Below are 12,762 nucleotides of genomic sequence, written 5' to 3'. Positions count from 1 at the left end.
TGAATTTGACCTTTCCCTTGCCAAAAAAAACACAAGAAGAGTTATTTGCAGTAAGCAAGGCTATATCAAGTTATAGTGTGGTATCTTTTGAATGGTTAAAGGAAGCTACAGCAACTTTGCTGTTGGGTTAAAATATTATAAAGGATTAAATATTATATCGTGCATCTCTCCAGTATTATTTCAGTCTAACTAGATTAATATAACAGAAAAACAATATTTGGAATACAGTACATGACACAGCCTTATTTTGATGCAATCACAGATCATCAGTTTAGATTGATTTTACTGAACATGATCTGACACACATTCTATGATTGAGTAGTTTAGGATTACAAACTTGATGCTGCATTCAATTCAGTATAAAAATAGCAACAATATAAATGCAGCACTATTTATTTTGAATAATAAGGCAATTTTGTGCTCTTGTCTTTCTCAAACAGCTTGCAGATTTAAAAAACAACTCTCTTTAGACTTGTAATGGTGAAATGAGATGTTGCTCGACAAACACTATGTATAATTGTAGCCAAAGATAAGAGAGGATTTTTTCTTAACAGCCTCAAGTAAGAGTTCATAAAGTGTGTTGCCAAAGAATGGCTGGTTTCATTGTCTCAACTTGAAACCTTACAAAAGGATGTGCAAGTATAGGAAGCCAAAATATCATAGAACAGAAAATAAGTAAGCTTTAAGAAGCAATGAAATGTTGTCTGTGATTATGTCTATACCGTGGTTCTTGCAATGTTTGGAAGCCACACAGCTGTTGCTGATTAGCTACGTAGAAAACCTTCTGACTATACCACTGATACTGTAGCTATGAATCGCAAAATCACATACTCGTCTGTCAAATTGGTTAAACATTCATCACCTGGTATTCAGATGCGTAATGATTTACAAACCATATATGCATTTTGTTATTTGCCTCCCAGTTGTAGTAAAAGGATCATATTGTTAAATCCATGTAGACCTTTGAAATTAGTACATGTTTTGTTGTTTTTGGGCATTTTCAAGATAGACATCAAGAGATTTCTGGAATCTTAAGGGAATTAAGAGTTGTGAAGATAGTGCAGGAAGGTGGATTTGAAGTCTGAGATCAGCACTGAATGATCTACTCCTGTTATTTCATATATTCTGTTTTTGACACCAGGATATCAGTCCATTAACTGGTGTCCCGGAGGTCCAAGTAAAAACACGGACAGTGAGGATTTTTGTTCCAGCACGGAACGCAATGCAATCTGGCATGAACAACACAAAAGTTTGGAAGCTGGAGTTTGACACCAGGGAACGTTGGGAAAATCCCTTAATGGGTTGGTCATCCACGTGAGTTTTATTTTTATTAAATATGACTTTATCTCTACTTCCTAATTAAACTTAATTAAACATAAACTCAATAAGCAATTAACTTTTAAGTCTTCACTTGCAGATCTCATTATCATTAGTGTTGACTATTACCAGCACTAAATCTTTTCGTTTGCAGGATGTGACCATCACTGACAAGGTCAGCATTTCATGCCCATCCCAGTTACACTTGAGAAGATGATGGTGACTTGACTTCTTAATAGCTGAGTGAATTACCATTTCAATGAATGGTTAAGAGTTAGCTAAATTACTGTGGGTTGGGAGTACCGTTCAGTTTGCGCTAGGTAAAAATTATAAACTTGTTGCAACATAGAAGGAGGCCATTCAGCCCATTGTTTCTGTACCTCTGCAAAACATGTTCAGATGCTTCTTCCAGTTATTTTAAATCTGTACCCTCTTGTTCTTGATCCTTCTACATATGGGAGCAATCACTCCCTATCTACTCTGTACAGACCCCTCAATGTTTAGAAAGCCTCTATCAAACTTCCTCCAAACCTTGCCTTTTCCATTAAAAACTCCCCTCTTGACTGAAATTCATGATTTTAGCTGGTTTATTAATGGAGATAAAATTAAATTATTCTGAAGTGAAGACATAGAATGCAATCCTGTTACTAGACCAGTATTGATCGTCTCAAAATTATAATTGCCTCTTTGCAGATCATAGAAAATGTTTACAAAATTTTATCTCTTGATGCATAGAAGACTGCATTTATATCTTGTTATACTGAGGAGGTCGTGACAATTTTCTCTCAAAACTGCTGCCTTGGAGTGCGGATGCGACCACATTGTATTTAATAAGGAATTTGAAGATATCCACTGGCAGTAAAGAATAAGTGACCTAGATCCACAGGATATTGTATGACAAGGAGTAATTGTCCTTCTGGCACTGGTGCTTTTCTCCTCGTCGGTGCGAGTGTGACTGATGTTTGCCTAACATTTTAAACTTTAAACAGACTGAAATACAATTAAAAGCATGTTAATAGGATCGAAGTTTGGTTGTTGTAAAAGACTTATAGTTCTTCTTTTCATTTCAGAGCTGATCCACTATCAAATATAGATATAAGTTTTACCACCAAAGAGGACGCAATTGCTTTTGTAGAAAAAAATGGTATTGTGCTATTTCATTTAAATCTAGTAGTGAGGTTGCTCTGGATCACATAGACATTTCTGTTGCAACATTAGTTGTAATGCCATACCATTCTGAATAAATTAATGACAACTAAGGACTTAGAGTCGATCATTATGTAGTAAATATGTAAACTGTGTGTTAATGCTGTATATTCTCAATATTCAAAGACTAAGGACAAGATAGATTGTTTTTAAATCTTTATTTTAAACTGGTTGCTGCCAGCGTATAAGTAAGAATATAGCTGTTGAGTCTTATGTGAACTATGCTGGCTGTAATTTCAATTTTTATCCGTGTTAAAAAAATCCTGTTTTTAATTTGTCTTTAAAATTTGTGCAATCCATAATTGTCTAAAATTTCCAATCTATTATATTAATGGTGTTGCCATTAGTAGGAGTGACCACTTGTAGACAATATAACAGACACTTTTGTGAACAGCATTTTTAAAAATGATTTCAAACTTCTGTTAGGGTGTAAAACTCCCAGACTTTTCTTTCATCAGCCATTATTGAATGTGGAGCAGACTTGTTGAGCTGAACGGACTAATTCTGTTCCTGTATCTTATGATCGTATTCCAAAGACCATGCAAGTTGCTGTATAAAGTAAAAAATATAAAGAATAAATCTACAGATTATTTGAGGTATTTCGGTAAGAATACTGTTGTGTACCACGCCATAATTGTGGAGAGAAATGTTATTTATTTGTCCACCACTACTCACACCTAGATCTGGCAAGACTTAATCTGAGCCCTTGTTTGTGGTATCACTTAGCTCAGTCTTTGACATGCTGATCCTACTGTTCGATATCAGTGTAGACGTGTGTTGTGGCTTCGTGATGTTGCCATTTCATTTTAATTACGCTCAATGCAATTATTCTTCCATAATCCTCACTGAAGCAGGCTGATTCCCCTGGCTTGATGGTAATGGTAGAGTGAGAGATATGAGATTTCATGTTGTAATTAAATGCACTGTGGTGCCTTGTGGATGCCCAGTTTTGAGCTGCTAGATGTGTTCTGAATCTCTCCCATTTAGTATGGTGAAAACAGCAAACACATGAGGAGGTGAAAACAGAATTTTGTACCTATCAACTGCAGTGGTCACTCTTAACACTATTCATGGTCATTTGAATCTGGAACTGGTGAGAGCATGGTCAAGTAAATTTTTCATTTTATTGGCCTCTTACCACTTTTTGCAGGCCTAGTCAGGTAGATATATCCTACTCATTAGTCATGAGTAGATGGGAGTGAAAATGATAAATGAATAAAGCAAACCCTTAAGTATGAATAATGTTTTATCTGAGAAAAGTCAATTGATCTACACAATCCAATAAACCTGTGCAAAATTGTATCACTATGAGAAAATTGTAGCATTCAGGTTTACAGATAATTTACAATCAAAATGATCATTTTAGTGTCCCAGAAGTAGTTGCCATATAAAGCATGTTATTTTCAATGGTATCCACTGTATTTCTTTAAATATGCATTGCTAATGGCTAGTACATGTCGATGTTATTCCACATACAAGTGCATAAGTCTTTCTACAGCATGGTGACACAGTAGTTAGCGCTACTGTCTCACAGCATCAGAGACCTGGGCGACTGTGTGTGGAGCTTGTACATTCTTCCCGTGTTTGCGTGGGTTTCTTTCAGGTGTTCTGGTTTCCCCCCACAGTCCAAAGATATGCAGGTTAGGTGGATTGGCTGTGCTAAATTTCCCGTAGTGTCCAGGGACATGCAGGCTAGGTGGATTAGCCATGGTATATGTGGTGTTACTGAGATGGGGTAGACCTGGGTGGGATGCTCTTTGGAGGGTTGGTGTGGACTTGATGGGCCAAATAGTCTGTTTCCACACTGTAGGGATTCTATGATTTTTAAGTCATGTAAGCCAGAATTTAATTTAGTTTTGTGTGTCAAGAATAGGATTTGCACTGAAACTGTTGTTATTTTTAAAGCATAAACTAGCTGGAAATTTCAAGCAACTAGTTGGCTGTTTGAAAGACAAGAGGACTGTATTCAGGAGAGATTTTTACATGAATGTATAGTTGGTCAATAAGGGATAGTGTGGTGCTGGATCCAATTCAGGGAATGAAGCTGGACAGGGCTCAAGGTGGCAGTGAGAGAGCATTTTAGTGAAAGTTACCAAACACAATATGTTTAAAATTTGTTTTGGGAAAGGAAAAGGATGTTTTCAAAAATGAGTTCTGGATTTGGAGAAGGCACTTTTAATAAAATAAGGCAGGATCTGGCTAAAGTAGGCTGGGAACAGCTACTTCTGGGTAAATCTACAGTGGAACAATTGGGGGCATTCGAAGTATAATTGGCGAGAGTACAAGGCCAGCATGTTCTCTTTGGGATGAAATGTAGGAGCAAGAAGTCCAAATAACTCTAGCTACCTGGGAATGTTCTGGACTAGATAAGAAGGAAAAGAGAGACTTTTAGCAACAGGTACAAAGGGACCAAATCAATAGAAGGCCTAGAGGAGCACAGAAAGCGCAGGGAGGATCTTAAACCAATTAGGAGAGCAAAGAGGGGGCATGAAAAAAACAGAGATAATGGGAACTGCAGATGCTGGAGAATTCCAAGATAATAAAATGTGAGGCTGGATGAACACAGCAGGCCAAGCAGCATCTCAGGAGCACAAAAGCTGACGTTTCGGGCCTAGACCCTTCATCAGAGCATGAAAAAAACACACTGGTTAGAAAGATTAGGAAGAATCCCAAAATACTGTATAAACATATCAAAGGGAAGAGGGTAACCAGAGAAATGTAGGGCCGATGAGGGACCGTGGGGACAATCCGTACGTAGAACCAGAGGACATTGGTAGGGCGTTAAACTAGTATTTTCCATCTGTCTTCACTTTAGAGAATAGCATGTAGATAGAGGAGTCAGGAATATGGACTGAGAGGTTCTTGAGCAGACTGACAAAGCGAGTGAAGAAGTATTTGGCAGGTTTAAAAGTGGACAAATCCCCACGTCTGGATATGTTGTATCCCAGGCTTTGTTGGGAGACTTGGGAGAAAATTACAGAGCCTCTATCACAAATGTTTAATCGTTCCTGACCACAGTGTAAGAACCAGGGAACTGGAGGACAGCTAATGTGATTCTAGTTTTCAAGAATGGTAATACATATGAATCGGGGAACTATAGAACAGTGATCTCACATCTGTGGTAGGAAAATTAATGGTGAATATTCTGAAAGAGTAGCCAGTGTGGCTTTTTAAAGTCATACCTAACAAATCTGATTGAATTTATTTGAGGAGATGACCAGGTGTGTAGATGAGGGGAGTGCAGTTTATTTTAGTTTCTGCGGATTCCAGCAAAGCCTTTGACAAGGTCCTGGATAGGAGACTGAAGAAGATAGATGCACAAGTATCCGACTTGCAAGTTGGATCCATAATCAGCTTAATGGTAAGTGAACGCAAGTGTTGGTAGTAGTGGCTGTTTGCGTGACTTGAGACCAGTGTCCAGTGGCAACCCACAGGTATAAGTACTAGGTTCATTATTGTTTGTGATACATGTAAGCAATATAGAAGAAAATGTTTGTGGGATGACGCAAAGGTTGTGAAGTCACGACAAAGGTCTTAGTTTACAGGAGGATTGGTCTCATGGGCAGATCAGTGGCAGATGAAATTTAACCCTGGTAACTGTGAGGTGATGCACTTTGGAAGAAGCAACAAGAGAAGGGAGCACTCACTGAATGGCAGGACACTAGGTAGCTCTGAGAAACAGGTGGATCTAGTGTGTTTGTCCACAGATCAGTTAAGGCAACAGAACAGCTTAGTTAGGTTGTTAAAAGCAAGTGACCAGTCTTACTTTTCATCAGTTATGTCCTAGATTATATGAGCCAGAAGGTCATGTTGTAGCTGTACAAAACTTTGATTAGGACACAGCGGGAATATTGAACGCAGTTCTGTGGCAGTTTGGCTGTGAAGTGAAGCTGGATAGGCTCAGATTATTTTCTTTTATGCAGAGAATGCTGAAAGGGCATCTGATCAGGGTGTGTAGGATAATGGATGAGGTGATGAGAAAGAAGCTATACCCTTAGTTCAAGCATTCTTTAGCCAAAAGTACCAAGTGGTTGATCCAACTAGGCCTCCTCCAGTGGCCCCTCATATCACAAATGCCAGACTTGGCCAATTCGATTCAGTTCACATAATATCAAGAAACAGTTGAAGATGCTGGATACTGCAAAAGCTATGGGCCCTGGCAACATTCTGGTAATAGCAATGAAGACTTACAAACCAAAACTTGCCCAGCCAAACTGTTCCAACATAGTTACAACACTGGCATCTACCCGACAATTTGGAAAATTGCCCAAGTATCTCCTGTATGCTAAAAAGACAAATCCAACCCAGCCAATTACCACCACATCAGACTAATCTCAATCATTGTAAAGTAATAGAAGATGTCATCAAATGTGTTATCAAGCAGCACCCGCTCAGCAATAACCTGTTCTGTGACACAGTTTTGGTTCCGTCAGGGCTACTCAGTTCCTGACTTCATTACGGACATGGCTCAAACATGGACAAAAGCTTTGAATATTAGCGGTAAGAGGCCATCAAGGCTGTGTTCAACCTAGTATAGAACATAGAACATAGAACATAGAACAGTACAGCACAGAACAGGCCCTTCAGCCCACAATGTTGTGCCGACCATTGATCCTCATGGATGCACCCTCAAATTTCTGTGACCATATGCATGTCCAGCAGTCTCTTAAATGACCCCAATGACCTTGCTTCCACAACTGCTGCTGGCAACGCATTCCATGCTCTCACAACTCTCTGCGTAAAGAACCTGCCTCTGACATCCCCTCTATACTTTCCACCAACCAGCTTAAAACTATGACCCCTCGTGCTAGCCATTTCTGCCCTGGGAAATAGTCTCTGGCTATCGACTCTATCTATGCCTCTCATTATCTTGTATACCTCAATTAGGTCCCCTCTCCTCCTCCTTTTCTCCAATGAAAAGAGACCGAGCTCAGTCAACCTCTCTTCATAAGATAAGCCCTCCAGTCCAGGCAGCATCCTGGTAAACCTCCTCTGAACCCTCTCCAAAGCATCCACATCTTTCCTATAATAGGGCGCCCAGAACTGGACGCAGTATTCCAAGTGCGGTCTAACCAAAGTTTTATAGAGCTGCAACAAGATCTCACGACTCTTAAACTCAATCCCCCTGTTAATGAAAGCCAAAACACCATATGCTTTCTTAACAACCCTGTCCACTTGGGTGGCCATTTTAAGGGATCTATGTATCTGCACACCAAGATCCCTCTGTTCCTCCACGCTGCCAAGAATCCTATCCTTAATCCTGTACTCAGCTTTCAAATTCGACCTTCCAAAATGCATCACCTCGCATTTATCCAGGTTGAACTCCATCTGCCACCTCTCAGCCCATCTCTGCATCCTGTCAATGTCCCGCTGCAGCCTACAACAGCCCTCTACACTGTCAACGACACCTCCGACCTTTGTGTCGTCTGCAAACTTGCTGACCCATCCTTCAATTCCCTCGTCCAAGTCATTAATAAAAATTACAAACAGTAGAGGCCCAAGGACAGAGCCCTGTGGAACCCCACTCACCACTGACTTCCAGGCAGAATATTTTCCTTCTACTACCACTCGCTGTCTTCTGTTGGCCAGCCAATTCTGTATCCAAGCAGCTAAGTTCCCCTGTATCCCATTCCTCCTGACCTTCTGAATGAGCCTTCCATGGGGAACCTTATCAAATGCCTTACTGAAGTCCATATACACCACATCCACAGCTTGACCCTCATCAACCTTACTAGTCACATCCTCAAAAAACTCGATAAGGTTTGTAAGGCATGACCTACCCCTCACAAAGCCGTGTTGACTGTATTTGATCAAGCCATGCTCTTCCAGATGGTCATAAATCTTATCCCTCAGAATCCTTTCTAACACCTTGCAGACGACAGACGTGAGACTTACCGGTCTATAATTGCCGGGGATTTCCCTATTTCCTTTCTTGCAGAGAGGAATTACATTTGCCTCTCTCCAGTCCTCAGGTACGACTCCAGTGGAGAGCGAGGATGCAAAGATCTTCGCAAGTGGCGAAGCAATTGCATTTCTCGCTTCCCAAAGCAGCCGAGGACAAATCTGATCCGGGCCTGGCGACTTGTCAATCTTAATGTTTGCCAAAATTTACAGCACATCAGCTTCGTCTATCTCTATCCATTCCAGCATGCACACCTGCTCTTCGAAGGTTTCATTCACTACAAAGTTGGTTTCTTTCGTAAAGACAGAAGCAAAAAACTCATTTAGGGCTTCCCCTACCTCCTCAGGCTCCACACACAAGTTCCCTATGCTATCCCTGATCGGCCCTACTCTTTCTTTGACCATTCTCTTATTCCTCACGTAAGTGTAAAATGCCTTTGTGTTTTCCCGGATTCCTTCTGCCAAGCCTTTCTCGTGCCCCCTCCTGGCGTAGTATGGCGTCAAGGAGCCCCAGCAAAAGTGGAGTAACTGGCAATTGGGGCAAATTCACTGCTGCTTGGAGCCATACCGAGCACGTAAGTTGGTTGTGGTTATTCGAGGTCAGTCATTCCAGTTCCAGGACATCTCTGCAGAAGTTCCTCAGGGTAGTGTCCTAGGCCCAACCATCTTCAGCTGCTTCATCAATGACCTTCCCCCTCTCATGGGCCAGAAGTGGGAATGTTCACCGATGATTGCCTAATGTTCAGGGCCATTCGTGACTCCTCAGATTCTTAAACAGCTCATGTTCAGACAAAACAAGATCAGGGCAATATCCAGGCTTGGGTTGACAAGTTGCAAGTAACATTTGTGCCACACAAATGCCAGGTAATAACTATCTCCCATAAGAGGTAATCTAACCACCACCCCTTCACATTCAATGGTGTTATCATCACTGAAACCCTCAGTATGAACATCCTGGACATTACCATTAATCAGAAATTCAACGGGACTTCCCGTATAAATACAGTGGATAGAAGATGAGGTCAGTAGCTAGGAAAACTGCAGCAAGTGACTCACTTCCTGACTCCCAAAAGCCTGTTTGCAATCTACAAGGCACAAGTCAAGACCGTGAGGGGATGCTCCCCATGGATGGCTGCAGTTCCAACAACTCTCCAGAAGCTTGATACCATCCAGCACAAAGCAGTCTACTTGATTGGCACCACATCCACAAGCATCTACTCCCTTTGTCACCAACGTTCAGTTGCAACAGTGTGTATTATCTACAAGTTACACTAAAGAAATTCACCAAAGATCCTCAGATAGCACCTTCTAAACTGATGACCACCTCCATCTAGAAGGACACAGGCAGCAGAAACCTGGGAACACCACCAAGTTGCTCTCCAAGCCACTCGTCATTCTGACTTGGGAACGTACTGCCATTCCTTCACTGTTGCTGGCTCAAAATCCTGTAATTCCCTCCCTAAAGACGTAGTGGGTCAATCTACTGCAGCGGTTCAAGAAGACAACTCACCACCACCTTCTCAACAGCAACTGGAGATCATAGAATCCCTACAGTGTGAAAACAGTCCCTTCGGCCCAACAAGTCCACACCAAACTCAGACCCACCCCGCTATAACCCACCTAATCTACATATCCCTGAACGCTATGGGCAATTTAGCACAACCAATCCACCTAACCTGCACATCTTTGGACTGTGGGAGGAAACCGGAGCACCCGGAGGAAACCCATGCAGACATAAGGAGAATGTGCAAACTCCACATAGACAGTCACCCGAGGGTGGAATCAAAACTGGGCCCCTGGCGCCATGAGGCAGCAGTGCTAACTACCAAGCCACCGTGCCACCCTAACTAGAGCCAGGCAATAAACATTGACCAGCCAATGACACCCAAGTCCCATGAGTGATTTTTTTTTAAAAAAAGGTCAATCACAAGGGAGTATAATTTTAAGGTGAAAGTTAGGACATTTAGACGTAATTTTGGGAAAAGATTTTTCACCCAGATGTGGTGGGAATCTGGAGGGGTAGTTGAGATGGGAAACCTCAGAACATTTTTTAAAAAATCTGGATGATCACTGAAATTTTAAAACATTCAAAGCTATGGGCCAAGTGCTGGAATGTTGGACTAACGTTGATTTAGAATAGCTTTTTGTTGGTGCAGACTTCATGGACCAAAGGGCCTCTTCAGTCCTCTATGATTCTAAGTTTCAAAATGTTGCTTGTAATATGGGAGAATGTTAAAAATGGCAATCAGAATACAAAGTTATTTGGGTGAAGCCTTCTGCTTGAACAAAATTAACATCTGTAATTGTACTCTGAAAGAAAGGAGGCTCAGCTTTTGAAGGACAAAGGATTTTGGATACAAATTTCAGAACATTAAAAATGGGTATTTCTAACTGCCAGGATTTGTTTTATTAAAAGTCTCGTAGATTTCGGTTAAAATAAGAAGTAGCATTCAATTCCAAAGGTTATTGAGACTTCACAGAGGCTGCATTGCAGAATTAGCTAACATGTTTCCTAAAGTGAATTAATATAAATATGAAAAATATTTTGAAAAAAAAATCAACTGATTTCTTAGAACTGTGGAGATAAATGGCAAAAAAATAGATGTGTTAAGCTACAAAGGAATGGTTCAGACTAAGTAGAAACAAGTTAGAGGCAATAGTTGCAAGATAAAATATAATGCTTAGAATTGAGGGTAAGAGAAACCTGTTTACACTGAGAATTAAGAATATTTGACGTTTGCTTCCAGGAATAGTGCTAAAGGCAGTAAATATTACAACAGTAAATATTAGATTGGTAAGGTGGATCGAGGAAAAGACGATGTTGAGATATGGAAAATCTGAGTTTTCTATTTTCTGTGTTTAAACTTGTGACTGGTTGTGTGGTGTATTGGTGGATGATTGAAAATGCACCTAATTGCTGCAGACTTAAAATGTTTAGTCAGTGATATATAAATGCTACCTGAAATGTCAGTCTGCAATCCTATAATAATCAAATTGGTAATATCATAAAGTTCACCTTATTTGCAACTTTAAAGTTTAATTGAGAAGTTTATTTTAGAACTTGTATGTACTATTGTGGGCTACATAAATAAATATTCAAATAAAGTTGGAAACATCATGTTAAGAAGTGCTTATGCAACAAAACATTTCTTTTTTCGTCACAGGTTGGAATTATGAAGTAGAGGAAAAGAAGGTAAAGGTGCCCAGACCGAAGTCATATGGTGCAAACTTCTCTTGGAACAAAAGAACCAGAGTGTCAACCAAATAAATATCCTCACAGTTATCCATTTGACTACAAAAAAAATCAACTGTTAACCTTAACATCTGAATAAATGTGACTACTAAACAATGATTTTTGTATATTTTTTCATAAAATTTGTGTTTTCCATAAATCTCAGTTTTCTCCCCATTCCTGTGCTTGGTTTTCAATAAGGTGCAGATTCCTTTAGTGGATGTGATCACACTAATTAGGTAAACATCCATTGACCCAGCTTAAAAATACACAAACTCCTCAGGTTGACCTGTAACTGTCAAGTTGGGGAAATAACCATAAAAGAAGCTTGGTCATTGAAAGCAAGAAGTACACTGTGGTATGATCTAGACAGTGGATCATCATAATGTGAATGCATAGTTTTGTGCTTCTCAAATGTTTAAAGTTGTAGAAGAGAGGACTGAGCATTTTTGTTTCAGATCATGGGTTTTCCTTCAAACAGAGAGATACTCATCATAGTTTTGGAGCGAGGGTAAGGTACAAGAGGGTAGATGTCAAGTAATGCTGATGTCATTGTTTCCTAGTGCCAAGTATAGATTTTTTTAAAAATAGGGAGCTATTTGATACTGTATGATGAGTCTGATGTTAGTGTAAGTATGAGGCAGGAGAATATACAACAGTGTATTTATAATTGGGAGGTGACTAGTCAATGGTGGGAGAGGATCACTCATCAGATAACAACACTTTTTTTTAATATCCTGTCCATGAGTTTCCTGAGTTCATGAAAATGCCGTCTAATCTATAGTAACGATATTTAAGTTTTAGATGGTCTTAAACTTCGTATGGTTACAGATTATAAAACAACTTGCATTTGTATAGTATTTTAGCAAATTCTGAAACGTCTTAAGGAGTTTTGTAAGTTGGAGACGGTCGCATATAAAGAAAGTGGCTAAAGCTTGATCACAGAAGTCATCTTTAAGAAGTATTTATAAAAGAAAGAAAGTGAAGTGTAAATGATTAGGGAGGGTATTCTAGAGCTTAACCTCAGCAGCTGAAGGCACAGATACAAATGATGGTACAATTAAAATTCGGGAGGCACAGGACACCAGAACTGGAAGAATGCCTAT

At 40.0% G+C, this 12,762-nt stretch overlaps 1 protein-coding gene across 2 annotated transcripts in view; it reads left to right on the top strand.

Moving 5' to 3' along the window:
- ndufs4 (NADH:ubiquinone oxidoreductase subunit S4) overlaps nucleotides 1-11,776 on the top strand; it is a 138,816-nt gene extending 127,040 nt beyond the window's left edge. For both annotated transcript variants that reach the window (XM_048540442.2, XM_048540431.2), the window contains exons 3-5: nucleotides 1,142-1,314; nucleotides 2,388-2,461; nucleotides 11,589-11,776. In XM_048540442.2, the coding sequence (XP_048396399.2) occupies nucleotides 1,142-1,314; nucleotides 2,388-2,461; nucleotides 11,589-11,692 (351 nt within the window). In that variant the 3' untranslated portion in view covers nucleotides 11,693-11,776. The remainder of the gene's footprint in view (nucleotides 1-1,141; nucleotides 1,315-2,387; nucleotides 2,462-11,588) is intronic.
- Nucleotides 11,777-12,762: the final 986 nt, after the last annotated feature.

The sequence above is a fragment of the Stegostoma tigrinum genome, chromosome 1, assembly GCF_030684315.1.
Source record: "Stegostoma tigrinum isolate sSteTig4 chromosome 1, sSteTig4.hap1, whole genome shotgun sequence".
NCBI classification, from domain to species: domain Eukaryota; kingdom Metazoa; phylum Chordata; class Chondrichthyes; order Orectolobiformes; family Stegostomatidae; genus Stegostoma; species Stegostoma tigrinum.
The sequence above is the reverse complement of the archived record's forward strand: the minus strand, read 5'-3'. Positions and strand labels throughout refer to the sequence as shown.